The sequence below is a fragment of the Acromyrmex echinatior genome, chromosome 2, assembly GCF_024713525.1.
Source record: "Acromyrmex echinatior isolate Ae372 chromosome 2, ASM2471352v2, whole genome shotgun sequence".
Lineage (NCBI taxonomy): Eukaryota > Metazoa > Arthropoda > Insecta > Hymenoptera > Formicidae > Acromyrmex > Acromyrmex echinatior.
In genome coordinates this window covers 13,807,849-13,827,896 of record NC_141853.1, presented here as the reverse complement: position 1 = coordinate 13,827,896, position 20,048 = coordinate 13,807,849, and the positions used below count along the sequence as shown (strand labels likewise).

At 30.4% G+C, this 20,048-nt stretch overlaps 3 protein-coding genes across 4 annotated transcripts; all 3 read left to right on the top strand.

The window, feature by feature from the left end:
• Positions 1 to 100: 100 nt before the first annotated feature.
• On the top strand, positions 101 to 2,937 carry LOC105151819 (palmitoyltransferase ZDHHC3). 2 transcript variants are annotated; one of them, XM_011065750.2, is made up of 7 exons: positions 101 to 514; positions 764 to 946; positions 1,251 to 1,436; positions 1,542 to 1,678; positions 1,754 to 1,838; positions 1,988 to 2,200; positions 2,284 to 2,936. In XM_011065750.2, the coding sequence occupies exons 2-7, from the start codon at positions 866 to 868 to the stop codon at positions 2,443 to 2,445; spliced, it is 864 nt and encodes a 287-aa protein (XP_011064052.1). In that variant the 5' UTR covers positions 101 to 514; positions 764 to 865; the 3' UTR covers positions 2,446 to 2,936. The 2 variants fall into 2 exon arrangements, with proteins under 2 accessions (XP_011064052.1, XP_011064054.1); XM_011065752.2 differs by lacking the exon at positions 101 to 514 and adding an exon at positions 628 to 763 and having other exon boundaries at positions 848 to 946; positions 2,284 to 2,937.
• A 3,262-nt stretch (positions 2,938 to 6,199) lies between these two features.
• LOC105151820 (uncharacterized) lies at positions 6,200 to 11,476 on the top strand. Its single transcript, XM_011065753.2, has 3 exons — positions 6,200 to 6,344; positions 10,035 to 10,115; positions 10,935 to 11,476. The coding sequence occupies exons 2-3, from the start codon at positions 10,068 to 10,070 to the stop codon at positions 11,196 to 11,198; spliced, it is 312 nt and encodes a 103-aa protein (XP_011064055.1). The 5' UTR covers positions 6,200 to 6,344; positions 10,035 to 10,067; the 3' UTR covers positions 11,199 to 11,476.
• Positions 11,477 to 14,810: 3,334 nt separating this feature from the next.
• Positions 14,811 to 19,549, top strand: LOC147910523 (uncharacterized). Its single transcript, XM_087403452.1, has 3 exons — positions 14,811 to 14,891; positions 15,452 to 15,507; positions 16,067 to 19,549. The coding sequence occupies exons 1-3, from the start codon at positions 14,868 to 14,870 to the stop codon at positions 18,537 to 18,539; spliced, it is 2,553 nt and encodes an 850-aa protein (XP_087259578.1). The 5' UTR covers positions 14,811 to 14,867; the 3' UTR covers positions 18,540 to 19,549.
• Positions 19,550 to 20,048: the final 499 nt, after the last annotated feature.

Genomic DNA, 20,048 nt, shown 5'->3' with positions numbered 1-20,048 from the left:
GGGATATAGGGAGTCTAGTGTAAAATTGCAAATGCCAATAGAGCACACCTGATGCTCGTGAATTCGGGTCGATAAGATCAATCTTCATTTTTATCAATTGGGCTTAACATGTGAACTCTTCAGATGGCGCTTATTTTCATGGATAGATTTGTGCACATGGCTCTAATCTGATAGGCAAAGAAGAGAAGAGAGAGGACAAAAATTTATATAGAGTGTTGTTGATTAATACTGTTTGATTTGCTCCTTCTTAGCCTGTTATGCCTACTCGCGATTCTCGGAAATAAAACAAATATCTATGTATTTTTATTTGCGAGTCACGCTGTTGTACATATCCTTCGTGCTGCACGCTTTTCGTCGCTCGATCATATAAGCGAAATCCGAAAAATCTGTCACACGCGCCACAAGTACTCGCTGTGCACGCTCGTGCACGCGTTTTTCGATGCTGTGATGCGAAATGTTATGATGACAAGCGTCATACGTTATTCTTCACGGACGCGTGTCATTACACCGTGATGTAAGTACTTGATTTAGCCCGTTGTACATCTTTCCTGAAGAGAAAAAAAGATTCCTGAAACTTAATGTTTATCGTCTCTTTACTCCGCATTCTCATCTGTGGCTGTTTAATTATTACTTTGATGTTATTGTTGATAAATGAAAATGTAGATCTTTGGACAAGTTTGGGCTCTGGGCCATTTAGCATAAAAAGTGTTATCTCAAGTGCCTAGTTGACATTGTTGCAATATCAGTATCTTTTTTTTTTCAGGTATGTGATTGTAAATTTTCGTGTATACAAAGGTGGAGGTATCCGTGATTATCCTTATGTCTTATAAAAAATATAATTCTTCAGTGAACGGCAGTTTCAACGATGGATTGCGATTATATGACCTTTTACAGGGAGAAAGATTTTCATAATAGATGTTGCGGTGGAAAGCTCTGGTGTATTAAGGTAAAGTCTTATGAATATATGGATGATTTTTGATGTTTTTTAAGGACCTTGATTAATTTAAATGACAATTAACTTATTAATAGTAATAGTTATTAGTAGTAATAGTTATATTATTCTGTTAATGTATATGAAATAACTAATATGAAATAACCTTTTATTTCGCGATATATCAAAAGATTAAATTAAGAAGGACTTATATAGTTAGCAATTTTGTTAAGTAATTTTACTGATTAATTATCAATTAATCAGTAATCACAAGGTTGTTCTGACATTGTTATAATTTTAACATAATGTGTCTATATAGGATATATGTGGAATCATATGTGCGGTATTAACATGGCTATTGATAATCTATGCAGAATTCGTAGTGATGGCAGTGATTCTTATTCCTACAATAAATACATTGTATTCCAGTTTAAATATGGCCATTTTCCAATCTCTAGCATTCCTGGCCTTTGCGTCGCATCTAAGAACTATGTTTACAGATCCGGTAGTTAAGACAACGCTGAAATCTAATTTATTGCTTGAGATTTAGCTTATATTATATAATGTAAGTTAAACATTTTTTTAAAACTGATATTTTGTTTTTATGCAGGGTGCAGTGCCGAAAGGCAATGCAACGAAAGAGATGATCCAACAAATGGGATTTAGAGACGGACAGGTTATTTTTAAGTGTCCAAAATGTTGTTCTATTAAGCCCGACAGAGCTCATCATTGCTCTGTTTGCCAAAGGTAATCTAACAAAAAAGTCAAATTTGTGTTTGTAATGTAGCAGGATGCATTAATTACATTGTTCTGCTACTGTAGATGCATCAGGAAAATGGATCACCATTGTCCATGGGTTAATAATTGTGTAGGGGAAAATAATCAAAAATACTTTGTACTTTTTACTGTGAGTATTTTATAATGCACATGCACGTATTACGATTTAGGCTTTTACAAAAAATGATCAAATTGATGATTCTAATATTTGACATAAATATATTGAATATATTTTGTAAAATATCTTAAATGTACTTTTCTTGTACCATTTTATTTTAGTTTTATATAGCGGGCATATCACTGCACTCTCTATTTCTGTGTGTACAACAATTTACCATGTGCGTCAGACAAGAATGGAGAGAATGTTCCACGTTCAATCCACCAGCAACGGTGGTGTTATTGTTATTTCTAGCGTTTGAGGCACTTTTATTTGCCATTTTTACTGCTGTAATGTTAGGCACGCAACTGCAAGCTATTTGGTATGATGAAACTGTACGTATATAAAACAATTATTATTTTTTATGCGTATATAAAAAAAATTGCGATTTATATTTATTGTACTATATCTTTTGCAGGGTATAGAACAACTTAAAAAGGAGGAAGCTCGATGGGTTCGCAATAGTAGATGGAAATCGATTCAAGCGGTTTTTGGAAGATTTTCGATAGCTTGGTTTTCCCCCTTTACCTCACCTCCTAATGCAAAAACGAAATTAGATTCTTATCTATATTCTGTTTAAATTATATTTTGATATGTATAACCATGACTTATATATAGAGGAATATTTAAGATAAGTATACATAAATACTATAATGATGTTCGATTAGTATACAGGTTAATTCCTGAAATTGCGGACTACAACTCTTCTTTTAATGAAGAGAAAGATATAAGAGAATTTTGCATAATTTTTGCAGAATTATTCTATTTATAAGAAAATAATTATGTTTATAATATTGAAAATCTTGTATAATCTTGGGTAATCCAATTTTTATACGTCAGTTTTCAGATCTTTGTTTATAAAAAAGAAATATTTTTTTGTGATAGTAGCTGTATTGACGATTAACAATTTGCATATAAAACAATTTGCATAAATTTAGTATAAATATAGTTAATATATTTAATATAAATAGTTAACTATCATAATTGACTATTTACAACTTTTGTAAAGATTTTATTTATTATATCGCTTTATTTCATATATCAGCGAATTTCGTACATATATATAGTTTGTGTAGCCACATAAGAGATAAGAGGTAAATGGAATATAATATATATATGTATATATATATTTAATATATATATTTAATATAAATAATATATATTATTTATATATACTATAAGATACTACATATAATATATACTCTCTCTCTCTTTCTAACAGTATATATATATATATATATATATATATATATATATATATATATAAGGTGCATTCCGAATTAGAAAGCGCATGATGCATCATTTATCTTTGTTATTCACCGAAGAATAAAGAAATATAAAATGATACTTTATGTATAACGGAACGCACCCATAATAAATATATATGTACGAAAATGTATATTTACATTTTTTTTTGCGAAATATTTGTAATTTTCTACTGGTCCAAATATTGTACGAATTTTTTGCTATGACAGCGTTAGGAAAGTACTTAAAAAGTAACAATCAGAGTCGAATTTACTCTATCTATATCTTTAGATATTGAAATGTATAAATTTTTATTTTAGAGAGATATAAGATTCTACTACATATATTTGGAAGAAAGAAATTTTTTTGTATTTATATAATGCTTTAATCTTTTCATATTATGTTTGGTACATTTCATAAATGTAAAAAAAATAATGCATTTTAATATAATACATTGTAAAATGAACTATCATTTTTCAAAAATATTGTCGAATGTTAAATTTGCTTGCTCATTAGTATAGGTAAAATCGACTTTGATAATACTATTATGTTACTTTATCCAAAGAAATGTAATATCTTTTTAAAGATACAACGTATTTTAGTCATTATTTATATGATAGAAGAATGTAATCCATATATATATAAATATATTATATATATATATATATGTATATATATATATATATATATATACATATATATATATATATATACTATGAAATTGTATATTATTATAATGAGTAATAGAAATGGTTCTTTGACATCTTTATTTTCTATGGAGACTGAGAATTATATTTTATATTTACATAACATATAAAAATGTAAGTGTGCCATACACACATAGAAGAGAAATAATGTCACAAATTTTTTGTATCATTTATTGCATATCTTGTAATCGTAACAAAAATATTTTATGTCAAAATCTCGCTTTCTATTTACATCGAATTACATATTTGTAAGAAACAATAAAGATTGATCTTCAGGGATGAATTGAAAAAAAGTTTGATGATTATATCCTTTACTCAAGTAAATTCAAAATAAATAAAATATGAATAAAATAAAGAAATGAACAATAATAAGTGAACATCGACCAACGTGTAGATAATACAAATAAGCGAAGATGACCTTATTCGGTCAAAGCGATCGAATCTCGGTACCTAACAATAGTGAAAAAAGAATAAAATTTAAAAAAATGATCGTGTTATTCATTTCTTTATGCCTTGAACGTTTTAAACGCAAAACACAAAAACATTTTGTCTAGGCATGTATGACGGATTAAAGCGTGAATTTCATCTTTTTTAAATCCGAGTTTTTCCTGGGATAATTAATTCGCATCTCGCTCCATACATTCATATAATTTCATTCGAACTCACGAGAGCTCTAGCTAGCGATGTTCCCTTGTTAGTCGTGTACTTGCAAACAAGATTTCCCTGCTTGACTTGGAAACGAGCGATCAGTCGCGCGGCGATACTACTGGCCGCTATTAGGAAAAGGATTGCCGATAATTAGCATTTTAATTTGTAGGAGTGATTTCTCCATATCGCTTTCTATCTTCGCTCTCTACGAAAGGAAAAATATATTTTATATCAGACATTATACATTATAAGAAATTAAATTTCCCGGTCCGACAACAACCGCGTAATGCAATGCAAAATGTATAAAGCGCGAGTTCAATGTCACGACTCCATAAATTTATCTGTCCGAACAACTTTATTTTTGCTAAAAGTAAAAGCTTGCATCAATAACGATGACTTATTGCGTTATTAATCTTTTATTGAATGTTGCAATATCTTCAATCTATGTTACTTTATTATTTTAATACTTTATTATTTTCTGATCAAAAATATTATATTGAGTTATATAAATTAATGCATCAATTATTAATATATGTATAAATATATTTATATAAAATTTTTTAAAGACTTGATATATATATATATAATATTAATAATTATATTTAACATGATTAATATATAATATCTAATATATAATAATCTTTTAGTAACTGTTATATTTAATTTTTAAGTTTCTGATGAAACTATTTAAATTACTTTTATTAATTAATATATTTTTATTTAATGTTAATATCATTGATATAATATTTTTAATATATTAAAATGTGAATATATATTAAAAAATTACGTGTAATATATTTAAATATATATATATATATATATATATATATATATTAGGTGTTGGAATTAATTCGTAGCGTTTTACAAGTGATGGGAAGTACTTTCATTAATGTATTTTTTAATGCTCATGTGAAATAAATAACATTCTTTCATTAAAAAACGCTACGAATTAATTCCAACACCTAATGTATATATATTAATAATATTATTAGGTGTTGGAATTAATTCGTAGCGTTTTTTAATGAAAGAATGTTATTTATTTCACATGAGCATTAAAAAATACATTAATGAAAGTACTTCCCATCACTTGTAAAACGCTACGAATTAATTCCAACACCTAATAAAAATTAAATATAATAATTTCATTAAATATAATCGTTGATTGTTACATCTATTTTTTCATTTTTTAAATCACTTTTCGCAGTTTTTATGTTTATTATACTGTCACAGAAATGACGTTCTCTAAACTCGTGCAGCATTATTGCACCAGAGAGCCGTATCTTTTTAATTGGCTTTATGTATATTTATTTTACAGCCTTTTTACCTATCTATTATATTCCAATCGAGAACGAATCAAACGGAACTTTCTTTCCCTGACAATAATTTTTTTTTTCGACAAAAACGGAATACTACTCGATAGTGGTGGTGAAATTTCTACGTAAGTATTGAATTAGTTCACATTGAATTACTTTTGATTCACCTCAAGACGAACCGACGCGACGTGACGGCAAAAAGGTGCGCTGCAAAAGCAAAGTGTACCTAAAAAGTGATATCGAGCAAAAAAAAAGACGATTTATCTACTCGGTAGAGATACGGGCGTTCATGACGGATCCGAAGCGCGCGTTGCTATCCGATTGGCCGGCTGCCGATAGCGCGGCAAAAAACGAACGTGTGCGCGCGCGCGGCACGCTCGGATCCCGTTTTCCACTTTCATCGACTTCCGTTTTTGTAGATGGGGGATACGCGGTGGCGATGGTTTCCATCTCGACGGACGCGCGGACGGGCATGACAAGGCCGTCGATCGAAATCTGTATCTGTCACGAGCGCCACTGCCACCGTCGTCGTTCACTGGCTTTCACTTTTCCGTGGCGATATCTCGGTAAGTCTTTCAGAAGCTCCTCGCGCATACGATTTTCTAGAAATTCTGTTTTGAGAATTTATTTTGGATAACTTGTAATGGAGAACTTGAGATAGAATAGGTCCACAATTTGTAGATTTACAATTTTATGCACAATACATTTAGATACATATATATGTAATGTGTTTTATCATTTTATTTGCTTTTATATATATGCACACATATGTATGCTCTCTTCTTCTACTACTTTCCTGACATTGTCAAAATTATACAATATTTTAAGTACATAAAATTGTATAATATCAAATTTGCATAATATTTATGATGCACAATTTGTAAAACTTTCAGATAACAATATAAAAAGATATATTTTATAAGAAAGGAATTTATTTCGAATCTATAAATAAGTATATATGATGTATATATTTATTTGTTTCAAATTTATAAATAAATATGTATACAATTAGGAATTTCATATTAATTCCTTCTTATAGAAAATTTTTCTATATTATTATATTATTTGAAATATTTTAGAAATTTTGTACATGTGTGCATGTATGTGCACGTACGTCTACATTGTTATCATTACATATATATTAAGTAAATATATAATTAAGTTAATGTATAATGATAACAGTGTAGATATAATGCGTTTCTTCACACTTTCTATGATATTAAATTTTCAGCATTTGCGGGTAACGACCGCATTATTTTTGGAAACGTGTAGGTACATCCAACATAGAACTCTGTGTTAAATAGCAACATATGTATGTTTGAAACGATATTTTATCAGTGAATACCATGTCTCATTGTTTTACAATTAGATCGTACATGTTATTCCTTAATACATTTTTCCAAACATTTGCGCAATGTGTTACGATTTTATATTAAACTATAACGAAAGAATCTAGAAAGTGAAAAGTATATTAATTTTTGTAAAAGTGCACAATTTTATATACTTGCACATGTTTTAATTTCCATTATAAATTGTATAATTTTTACACATATTATTAAGTAGTTCTACTCTTTTTTACAATGTAGAGAGAATAGCATGATCAAATAATCCGCGAAATTAATTCTTCTGACTGACAATAATTTTTCACATTTTTTTTATTTAGTTAAAATAAGATATCTATCTTGATAAGATTTTTATCTTGAACAAAAACTTTTTTAGCGTTTAGAGAATAAAAGAATAATTTAATATTTCTAATAAAGTACGATTAACTCATGCATTGTATGCATTTTTTTTTATTTATTGAAGTGGAATGTATTTTTTACCTTGAAAAAAGATTTTGTTTCAGAGAATAAAAGGATGATTTTAAATATTTCTAAAAAGTGCGATTGATCTGTGTGCATCATTTTCGTTTAATTTGTGAATAGTTTGACGAAACTGTGCGCTTCGTTTCGTCACGCCTTGCTTAAACGCTTTCGCTTTCGTGCTCCGCGGATCATCTCGTGATTCCTAATTGGACACTGTATAATCGCCATTTTACGGCTATTTACTTACCGATATCTCGCGATATCTCGCGAAGCGCAGATATATGATCTGATGTAATTAGCGGTATATATAAATATTAAATTCTATCTAATATATGCGAAAGCAATCGAGATTTGGCGGCTCTCTTCGTGGAATAATAATTTTTCATCTCGTATTCGAAGGAAAGTGATGAGAAACGATTTTTCTTTCTCGTGATCTGTTTCGAGCTTCGATGTCATTAATGTAATTAAAATATATAATTAGATATGCAATTACGATACACAATTAGAACGTACAATTAAATGTTCTAAAGAAAGATACGAATTTTGTGTCGATTGAAAAATATTAAATTGTGCGATTAATCCGCATTGAGAACATTATTTTTTATTTGCCAAAGTATAGTTTCTTTCTTAAACAAAATTTTTTTTGAGTTTGGAGACAAAATAATTTAAAATATTTCTAACAGAAGATGGTCGATCCAAGTGAATTATCTTTGTTTGATATAATCGCTTTTTATATGATTAACTTAATTTGCCGTAAAGAGAAATTAATTAAGTTTAAGAGAGAAACATCTTAAAAATATGAATAATTAAGAGTTACATAATTTTTGTGTACTCAAAATTAATTTTTGATTAATCTACTATTTCTAGTCCATAAAATAAATCTTTTTTATTGTATATAACAGATTCTGTTTCTTTGGATGCTTGAAGTTCTACGAACAAATAAATTTCTGCTCTCTCTCTCTCTCTCTCTCTCTCTCTCTCTTTCTCTCTTTCTCTCTCTGTGTGTGTATGGATCTACCTGAGCGCGTTGAACGATCGAACATTTACTGCTAAATCGCTTATAACTTCGTCAATTTTTCAAATTTCGAAATAATATCTCAAGAACATATTCTTAGATGTTTTACTATAAGAATATAAAAAAAAAAACAAATTTTGATTTTATTTTTGTTTTACATCAAGAGTGCTCCTTGATACTTTCACGGATATGCCTTAGAATTATTTTCACATTTTTGTATTGCTTTCGCGTGTTTGCAACGATTACCTAGAACAATAGCCGCGCAACTGAGAAAGGCATTACATTTCGTTAACGGCCTGTTTCGCAATAGGTAAACGGTCAAGGTACGTGCACATACGTAACGGAGAATGGAGAGCAACCGTAAAAAAATGATTTCAGATCGGATGTACTGTGCTGGAGATCCGCGTTCAAAATGACGCATTTCACGATATTGTTAATGTGAGAGTGCTCCAAAAATTGTTTTGAGTGATTTTCTTTCTAACAATAGATTCGCTGAACTTGAAGTCGGTTTTCCCATAGAATGTCGACGAAAGATCATCATTCATTGCACTTTTTCGATCTTCTGCGTCATATACCTTTGTCAATATATGAAGTCTCAGATTAAAGTTCCATCGAAGAAAATTGCATTTGAGATTAATCGAAGAGTGTATAAACGTTATTATTTACTTGGTTTCTTGGAGTTTAGTTCGCGGAAAGCCATCCTTTCTTACAATTGCTTATAGATCGAAAATGATTGTTATCTTGATGTTTTCGCTAAGAAAAGTTCAACTCCGAATTAACTAAAGAATCTTATGAAAAGAATAGCTGGTAGTTTTGAAATATCTGTCTCATTAAAATTATAGATTGTGAATGGTCAAACTGTTTCGAATTTTTCTATCGTTATCTCCAATATTTTTTTTCGATTTAAGAAATTGAATCTTTTTCTCTTTCTCTCTCTCTCTCTCTCTTTCTCTCTCTATCTATCTCTTCACTTTTATTAGATTTATTATTTTAATTAAATATCCTTTTGTATTTTTCGATTTTATATTTTGCTTACAAAGTCTATTATTATATTACGTATCACAAATAAATATTTATTATATAGGATGAATCATTGTTATATTATACACAGGATGTATTTTAGTCTAGACTAGATTTATCTCATGCGAATCGAGGTAATGTTGTGCTCATGTTGTGCACGTAGCATTGAATTATATCATTGCGTATTCGTGGTCATTATCTTTAAACGCGAATGTATGTATAGACGAACAAATATGATTTTTTTATAACTAATAAATTACAATTACAAACTGCTAATTTGCACAGTGGCATAGTGTGCGATTAATTTGGTAAGAGAGATCGGATTTATCACTTTCCCAGTTTCATCAAATAGTCGAGAGAGTTATGCTGACAAGACTTATCGTTGTATGTCACATTAACATTATTTGTCATTTTAGTATCTTGATCGCGCGAGAGATACGGTCAGGAAAATGGAACGGAAATTGATAATGATATGGAATGATCGAAACATTTTATTGGTACGTATAAGTGTTTTAGTATTAATCGAAAATTATCACCTAGCATCACGACAGTTTCATTTATTACAGTAATCGTAAAAAAGATTCATTACACACGTTGTAAAAAGAAAGGTGTAAATTGTTACTCTATCGATTATACTGTCGGATTATATCGTTATTTCAGGAAACGTAAGGGGTTGTGTTTAAATTAAAATATGTTTAAATAATAATAAATTAAACTAGACCGTTTATGTAAATAAACTCAAATAAACAGAAAATCGTTAAATATGGTCGAGGCAGGATCTGGGTCTATTAATATTTCTATATAAATTTTAAATAATGTCCTTTTCAGTTCTGCGTAAACTGCATAAACTACGCGCCGATTACCATTGGAGATGCAATTATAAATTGGGACTGCAATAGTAATATTACAAATTAAATAGATCGGTTTAACAATAGTGCTAATAAGCATCTTAAAACACTGCATAAAGAATTTATTGTTTAAAATATCTTCAATTTTTAATTCAATCAAATTATTGCTGAAAGTTTGCTCATTTTTAATTTTGAACAGATATTTATTGACCTGGAAATTATTACGAGAAAGAGATCCATGCAAGCAGTTATTTTTTCACAGCATTAGTCCTTTGATTTGACCAATTTTTATTTCATGAAATTAAGTCTTTAACTTTTCTGTTAATTTTTAATTTTGAAGATTTGATATTTGTGGTTTTACAAATTGCATCTCTGTAAATTTTCTTCAATTTAACTTTACAAGCGATTTATCCATCAATTTCACGTTGGGATTCTTGATAGCAATTGATAAAGATAGCATTATTGCAGGTATTTTGCTTTTTCATCACGTTAATCATCCTCACATCGGCATATGATCCAGATGACAAGTCCCTAAAGGATATTCTCTTACCGGAAGGTCAGTTCGAGGCATTTTACCTGAAAGGTACGCAAGACGAGGAGCAAAACGCCGTGAGACCGCCCCATCTTCATGGATCCTTCCATCAATACCGGAATCCTGCATTGGTTGATGCGCCAAATAGTGCCGCATATGGATTTCGTTTCGACGGAAAACGCCGCTTTAACTTCAGTTAAACTTATCATAAACAGTTAAAAAAAAGAATAAAAGAAGCACTGTCGGATAACCAACGCTTTCATTGCGGTTATCGTTGAAATCTTAAAATATGAAGATTAAGAGTGCATGAATGTCTGATAATTAGTGGTTAAAGCATTCGCATCATTTTGTTCAGTCAAGCGTGCAAACTGAAAGTGTTTATGCATAAGGAAATTTAATATGTATTCATTTTTAATATATATCATTTGCTTTAGATTAAATGGAATTTACAATAAATATTTTAATAATTTAACAATTATTTATACAGTTGACTTTTTTTCGAACAAATTTATGAGAGAAAATAAAATATAACTAATTAAATATAATTAAATAAGAAAAATGCTACATTCGATTAAAGCGGATTTTGGTATTTAAATATTTATGTGAATTTATGTACATATCTGATTCCGCTGAAAAACTGCGCGCTGAAATTTTTTTCGGTCTTGTATTCATAAAAGTATATTAATGTATTCATAAAAGAATCAGAATAGTAAGCAATATCACTTATTAAATTAAGAAGCAATTTAATAATCTTTTATGCTAATAAGTATCTTTATAAAAATATTAATAATAAAATATTAAAGAGAATCTAAATCTAAATAATTTTATTGCGATAAATATTGCCTTAGCCAGAGAGTTGAATAAAACATTAGCTTTGAATCATCTGTGTTTTTCAATTAAAAATCCTTCATTCTTATTAATTTTGTTAAAAAATAGAGTGTAAACTCAATTCCTGCTCAAGCAACGCCAATAAAATACGTGCAAATTAACTCGCGACGATATGATTAATGAACGACGCATTCACTCAGTTAAATTATCTCTTTTTCATGTTAGTAAAGTGGTAAATGTTGAATTGATCAAGTTATGTTTGATAAATTTTCTATCATAAATCATTTTAGATTAGATAATAATTACTGTTTAGAATTTCCTTAATTCTAAATTGATTCTACATGTAAGAAGGAATAAACAAATATAGTTTATTCATATGTTTAAACTTTATATGTACATAACTATATGTTCTGAATGTATGACGATTATTTTATAAATCTTTTTAATATTGCATAAGAAAGTAATAATATTGCAATAAATCAACGATCGAAATTAAGATTTCTTCAAAGATCTTAGAAAAACCAGTAAACATAATTATTATTATTTATATTTTTAATGTCAATTATTAGATCTTATTTTAATGGAAATTTAAAATTTTAAAAATCGTCAAGTTATATATTGAAAATTAGAAAATTACAATAAAGTAAAATGTCTATTTTATTTAAAAGAAAAGATCAATTTCAAATTTAAACTATATTCTAATTCAAAAAGTATTTTGTGATTTTAAGATATCATATATAAATGCGTATATATACATATATATAAATATACATATAATACATAATATATAATGTAATGTATTTTATATATATATGTGTGTGTATATAATATATAAATTACCCACACATACACATATAGAAGTGAGAAAGTATGTACTAACAATAAGTTAGTACATACTACTTGCATCTAAAGGTATTGATTTTATCAAGAGGAACTATTATAAAAATTTATCAAGACATAGTTACTTGATTATACGAACAAGTAAGATCGTTCATACGCGTTGCTCTTGATAGAAGACTGGTTTATCGTATCCAAGGGAACTGATTTGCTGCCAGATTAGATATTATTAACTGTTTCGCACAGAATGTCGACTCTTCTTGCATTAATCCACGTGTTTTTTTCAATCATGCTCTGTAATCTACACTGTTACCACGCCTTTTCCGTTCGCGGCCATTCTCGCGAGAATAATTATTCGAAAGATCGAGATTCTATATATATGGAATATATCAGAATTGCTTCTACTTGTATACCAATTAATTAAATGGATTTCTACTTAATTGAGTAGCAATAACATACATTTGCTATCGACATCGAGGATTGAAATCTGATGCGACTCACAGTTAATCTGACAATTGAACAAACAACTTTCCAAGTTTAGATGATAGAAACTTGGCGCTTCACGCTGGAGATGGTAAACTCACAAACTCACGCAATTAAAATAGTGTGTAAATGAATTTACTTTCGTTAAGTCAATGGCTTTTGTTACGACTATTTTACGCGTTAATTTAAAAGATTTCAACAAGCAAAGATATATCTTCATTACATATTGGCACGATATGTTTCCATATACAGTCACCAGGATCAGCGATGCAAAAACATCGCAAAAGAAATGCCGAAGTTAAGAAATGTATGTTTACGTTAAATGTATCTATAAGTTTTCATCTCTGCAATTATTAAAGAGTCCGTATTCTTTCAAGCAAGAATTTATTGGTAAGTTATTAAATTTCCAAATATTTCCAAAGAATTTTTTAAATTGTTAATTCTTGAACTTTAGAAGCAAGCGATGTAATTTATTGACAATTATTTATATGTTGTACAAAATGCTTCAGATTTTAATAACCAAAATATTCTACGAATAAAAATAAAGATAAATGTTGTATATAGATTTATAGAATTATTATTAATTTTAGAAAATTATGACAAAAATATAGTGCAAACAAAAGAAATTTATTCTTGTTATTAATAGTACTATCATTAGTTATTAATAGCATTTTTAATCGGCAACTAGTTTTTGGTTGTAGCAGCAAATTTTTAGTTGTCAGCCTATTCGCAATGTCAGTATATGATTTCGATAGGCTAATGGCAATTAAACATTTGCTGCTACAACCAAAAACTGATTGCAGCCGATAAAAAATGTTACGTTATATTTTATTATCTAAATTGTTGCAGCAACCAATTTTTTCTTTCAGTGTAGATTTTTGTTGTAATTTTTTTCATGAAGCTTTTTTTAAATAAATAAATTTTGGTCTTAGTTAAGACTTGTGGTCATATAAATTTTTTCTTCACTTGTAGCCTTATTTTTAATTATGGAATACATACCGCAATTTAACCGTTAAAATTTGAGACCCCACTGAAAGAAAAGATTAGCTGCTGCAGCAAATTAGATGATAAAATATAACATAGCATTTTTAATTAGCTGCAACAACCAATTTTTGATTGTATTAGTTTATCCGCAATGTCAGTAATAAGATTTCGACAGGCTAATGCAATCAAAAATTGGCCAATTAAAAATGCTATGTCATATTTAACCAATCTTTTTTTTCAGTGTGCAGATATAAAGGATGGAAATAAAATATCAAGAAAAATATATAAAAGTAAAACAAAGAATTTTTAGATGTTTTCGACATAAATGCAATCTAAAGAAAACTGAAAACAAAGAATGATTTCTTAAGAACGAAAGTAAATACGAGAAATCTTACTTTATACTCTTAGTTTATACTGTATCACAATAAACACGTTTGTCTACTAGTCATAGAGATCAGATTGTAATTTAGAAACTATATGTGATATATATCTCTAGTAACAATAAGGAAATATAGAAAACAAATTGCTCCCGTTACTCGCCCGGCTCTCGCGAGCGGCATAATGGCGTGTATGCTGTATGTTGGGGATTATACACTAAGATGCATTATCAAGCTTCGGTACAGACCCCGCTCTAATAGCTACGAGAGAACCTTTAAAAGAGGTAGCTAACACTACAGCCTAACAGTCGTCTTCGCAGTAGATCGGTGAGGTAAGCAAGATTTCGTGCGAGCGACGATATGAGGATCACGTGTCTCATTACGGTGAGTGAAGAAGTAAATGATTGCCTTCGCAGTGAGAAAAGTGAATTACGGAATTACAATCAACGTGACTATCGCGCGAATTTACTGAGATTATTGTCAAATCGACACGGATCTTCTGCTAATATCATCTGATTTCGTCAATAATGCTTCGTCTGATAATAGTGAACACAAGGATGTGTGAATAAGGACAATTAAAAAATAGTAGTAATTTCAGTTCAATATCTTTGATCGTTTCAGTTGGATAATTAATTAGTGATATACTTGTATTGACAAAATTATGTCTTTATAAAATCACTAAGATTTCTGTATCTTTTAAACGTAAAGTAATCGCAATACTAATATTGATCAATTTGAATATTAATTGTATTAAAAAATTTGCTAAAAGAAATAAGTAAATGCAAAAGACTTTTTGAATTATTAGTTACGATAAACAATATAATTTATAATTATATATATATATATATATATATATAATATAATTATATAATACAAATTAGAAATATGTTTTATACTATATATATATATATGTATATATACATACGTATATGCCTTATGCATAGGTCTGTGCGTACTTATCATCAACTGTATCCAGTGATGAAATCCAATATTTGAATAGGTAAGTAGATTTCCGATAATGACACCGTCTCTTTTGTTATACATATAAAAAAGTTTTTTTGAATAAAAGTGTTTATTTCTTTTTTCATCATAATTCTTTATTATAATTTTTATTATAAATTTATAACTGTTAGATTTAATAATAAATGTACAGCATTTAATAAAATTTTAGAAATATTTAATAAATTAAAAATATTGTATTTGTCATTGAGTAATATTTTATTTGCAATAATTTGTTCTTTCAAATTTTCAATCTCTTATTTTACTATATATAAGTAATACACGCGCGCGCGCGTGTTTATTTTTAGTTTATTAAAGGCTCATCTCAATGAAACTTGAAGATATCCAAATTCTAAAATCTTGTTTTATACAATGACTACAGGCATGATCTAATAATGAATTTTCTACTAAATAGTTTTCAATCCAAGAGCAATAAATTCATGGTGGAACTATTAGATAGCGTTTATTAGTTTAATAGAAACGCTACTATCTCATATTATTTAGGCGCCTATCTTATAGGGCTTTCCTCTCTATATATATTTTTATATGTTATTTTCCAGGCTAAGGAAAACAAGATCGCAACAAGAATCGAGCCTCGATAATGCTACGACTAGGAAAGAATTAAATCCTAATTTTGGAATTCGTTCCGATGTATTTCCTATGTTGCGAAATCCTCGATCTCCGGGACAAATTCAAACTATCCAGAAGTCCTTTCAGAGTAAGGTCCATGAATCCCGGTCTAAAAAACAACAATATCAACCCCGCGATCGTTCGAAACGTTTAATAAAACGTTTAAAAGCCCGTTCGATTACCGGATCAACATATGAGGTGGACGATAATGATATTCACGAGATCATTCATGAATCAATTCCCGAAGAGGACAAAGGACCAATTTATATTAAGCCCGTGTTTCGCGTTACCACAAAGAAGACTATTTTCGATTCCATCGCAGACATATTGCAACAATTATTGGACCCGCCTAAGAAGGAACTGGGTCCGGTCGTCGGACCTATCAAGATGCCGGGGTCCAAGCGCAAGATTTATCTACGTCTGTTGGAACCGATCGATTCGAGTCACGTTAAGGTGCGCTTCGTAACAGAAATACCGGCTCCTGTGATCGACGAGGAATATCGGGAGCACGAATCTTTCTTACCATATTTACCTTTCATCGATCCCTCTGTCACGCTTTTGAAGAAACACCCTGTTGAATCAAGTGACCCAATATTCACGAGTTCCTCTAATCGTCATCATTCGATTCAATTGTCTCGAAACACTAGTCATATTTCTGATAAAAATCGAGGATCGCAATCTAAACCTGTAGTTAACCCGAAACGTCCTTCAAAGAATTTCAAGGACATCAATAAGGAAAATGTATCGCCTGGGCCCGTTGAAGTCGAAGCAGCGAGCGGAGCGGAAAGCGATAAGAATCACTTGTACTATCAATATCAATCAGGAGATGACACCGTGAAGCATGTAACGGAGACGATTAAAAATACAACGGAAAATGAACAAGATTCTATGAAACCCTGGCACCAGTTGACTACACATCGTTTGCCCCTTCGACAGATCGCCCCGTTGTATCCGCTGTCGGCAATGGAACACACTGATTTCAGCTCTTACGAGAATACGTATAAAGTACCTAGCGATAGCCACACCTCCCCCAGTCATTATTCGAGCTTGTACGAGCAGTATAGCGATGTTAACGCAGCTCCGGGATTCTACGATCAGTCTTACACCATTCCGCATCCTTACTCGACCACTTATCAGAAACAAAACGAGTTTAGCAACGCCCCAAGCTCTTATCCGATCTCTTATCAAAATCAAAACGAGTTCAACAACGCCCCGAGTCCCACTTCTTACTTCAAGCAGAACGATCTTTTCAGTACCCCTACTACCTATACTGGTTCTCACGAGAAACCGACCAACGTTCCATCACTGCCAAGCTCTTATGCGACTTCTCACGAGTCGCAATACGACCAAACTGGTTCAAGTTCTCAGGATGCACTTCATGTAATCAATCCTCCAGCTTATCTTACTGACTCTCGACAAGTCTCGAAGAGTCATGCTGATAAAGTATTGGAATACACTACCCAGAACGGTGAACTGCTCCCAATCGAGCAGGTGACATGGGGAAAAGTGAAACGAGAGAAGAGCGAATCGAATTTCCAGAAGAGCGAGGAGATCGTCTCCGACAGCAATCGCGAGAAATGGCAGCCGCTAATGTTCACGTCCGAGGACATGGATTTGCAAAAGGCGGTCGCTAATTTGGCGAAGATTGCGAGCAGTAATCACTACGAGACCGTCACAAAACAGCAATTGTTTAGTGCTCCTACGCCAAGCATGATCGAAACAATGAGGTTCAACAATCGACGAAATGATAAACGTCACAACCCTCCAGACGCGACCACTCGAAATTCAAGATGTTTGACTTCGGACAAGGGGGATAAATGCGAACGAACGGAATCTACGAGCGTTTCAACACCTCGACCGGAAACTACTATCAAAATCGTGCAACCGCAGTCGACTACTAATATTGAATCGATTATGATTACTCCAAAACCGGTAGCGAGCAGTACGGTTGAAACTTTGAAATTGAATGCCATCACGAAGAGCAGCTGGATGGAGGAACCGCAGAAATTGATGATGACGATCGAGAGTTTTCCGACGAACAGCACGACAGAAAGATCTCCGACATTAATTAAAACGATTAAGAATACGACAGAATCGATCAAGAGTGAAACAGCATTGAGTGGTTCAATATTAAGTAATTCATCAAAGAAATCGCGAGCGAGCGGTACGACGGAAAGATTGCCGATAAACGGCACATCGGAAGCGTCCATATCAAAAAGTATCACAAGAAGACGACAAATGTCGAAGCGGCCTACGCTAATGAAAAAACCTAGTTTTGTATTCAGGGGAACAGAAGCGAATAGCACGACGCGAAAATCGACGATGGGTAGTACGACGGAAAAGACAACAAGGCGATCAAAGTACCGTAGTGCGATTTCGAAAACAAAATCAAGTACTACTTGATAATTTGTTCGTAATAGCGCATTTTTTTTTTCTTAGGTACAATCAACTGTAGACAATAATGCGCGTTTTTAGGCATTTAAATACTTATGCATTTACGCGTTAGTCATGGCGTATCCAAAATAGCTTGTGATCCTTTACGTTTTAGGCAAAAATCGAAAAAGTATATATTTGCGTGTATTAACAAATGTATTGTATGTTTATATCCTCCATAATTGTTATAATCGATTTAGATAAGCTATGCTTCAAAGATTAAGTATTATAGCTACGTACTTGTTACTTATTTCTTTGTCAAAATTAGTTGAAATGGTTATCGTAATTTAAATTCAAGATATTTGTAGAATCTTTAAATATTTTATAGAGTGTGTGTAACTAAGGATAATTACTTTTGAGGAATTGAACGGGTTTGGAAACTGATTATTTGCAAAATAAAAATGACTACACGTTTGTTTTATATTGAACAACAGAGATACATTAACATTTGTATCTCATAGTAAAAGGTACCGTTATTATATTACTATTTAAAAGTTATATGCATTATTTATCTTATCATGTTTTTACGTACATGATACACAGAATACAAACTTTTCAAGATGTCATCATTTCCTGAGATGTATCAATTCTTGGGTTAAATTGGAAATCTTTTTTTCTATAAATTAATTAACTAAATTTATTTTATTAATTAATATTTTACCAAGTAATTAAAATTGTACAGACTTTACTTGAAATTCAATCGATGTTTAATCGTTAGCTATACAAAAGATTTTGTTATTTATTCGAATCTCTTCTGCTCAGTAATTTTGACGAAGAAGATTTGAACTGAAACAATAAAAATCAAAATATAATCGAATTTCTAGATGAAAAGCATAGCCATAGTTCTGAGTCATCATATATATACGTATTAAATTAAAACTAACATTGTTGTAAACAAGCATTACTTTTCAAAGCTTTTTCAATTTGTTTATATACATGTGTATATTTTGTTGTACTATTAAGTTGTACATAAATAAATAGATAGATATCTATATGATTTATTTCTTACTTAATTTATTGATACACTTATTAAGAGTAAATAAATAATATTTTACTTTCGGTTTGTTTTAATTTCTAATTACTTTCATGGAGGTAAGTTACATGTGACGAATGGGAAAGCGATATAGACAATGTGGGTATTATTATTGTTAAACTACAATTAGGGATCCACTTAAGGTAATGCGCAGTATTAGAAAGTTTTGATGTACGTTTATGATACATTTGTAATACAGTTTAACGTTAAATGTATCGTATTAACGCGTACCTTTATAATGAAAGTATAACTCGTACAATTAGAAAAATATTACACTTTAGTAAATATCGCAAAAGAAGATACCGTTTAAAAATTCGAAAAAAATGAACAATTTTATTTAGATCGATCAAGCAATAATTTTACATGGATCAACAAGATTTATTATTTCTATAAAATTTGTATTTTTTAAACTTTAACGAACGACATAGATTTAACTCATTTGCAGC

Bases quoted from the DNA above. Each gene is read 5' to 3' on its own strand.
- LOC105151819 (XM_011065752.2), top strand. From the start codon at position 866: ATGGATTGCGATTATATGACCTTTTACAGGGAGAAAGATTTTCATAAT. The intron at 947-1,250 runs GTAAAGTCTTAT...GTGTCTATATAG, and splicing joins GAAAGCTCTGGTGTATTAAG to GATATATGTGGAATCATATG. The intron at 1,437-1,541 runs GTAGTTAAGACA...GTTTTTATGCAG, and splicing joins GAACTATGTTTACAGATCCG to GGTGCAGTGCCGAAAGGCAA.
- LOC105151820 (XM_011065753.2), top strand. From the start codon at position 10,068: ATGGAACGGAAATTGATAATGATATGGAATGATCGAAACATTTTATTG. The intron at 10,116-10,934 runs GTACGTATAAGT...GCATTATTGCAG, and splicing joins ATGATCGAAACATTTTATTG to GTATTTTGCTTTTTCATCAC.
- LOC147910523 (XM_087403452.1), top strand. From the start codon at position 14,868: ATGAGGATCACGTGTCTCATTACG. The intron at 14,892-15,451 runs GTGAGTGAAGAA...CCTTATGCATAG, and splicing joins GGATCACGTGTCTCATTACG to GTCTGTGCGTACTTATCATC. The intron at 15,508-16,066 runs GTAAGTAGATTT...GTTATTTTCCAG, and splicing joins GAAATCCAATATTTGAATAG to GCTAAGGAAAACAAGATCGC.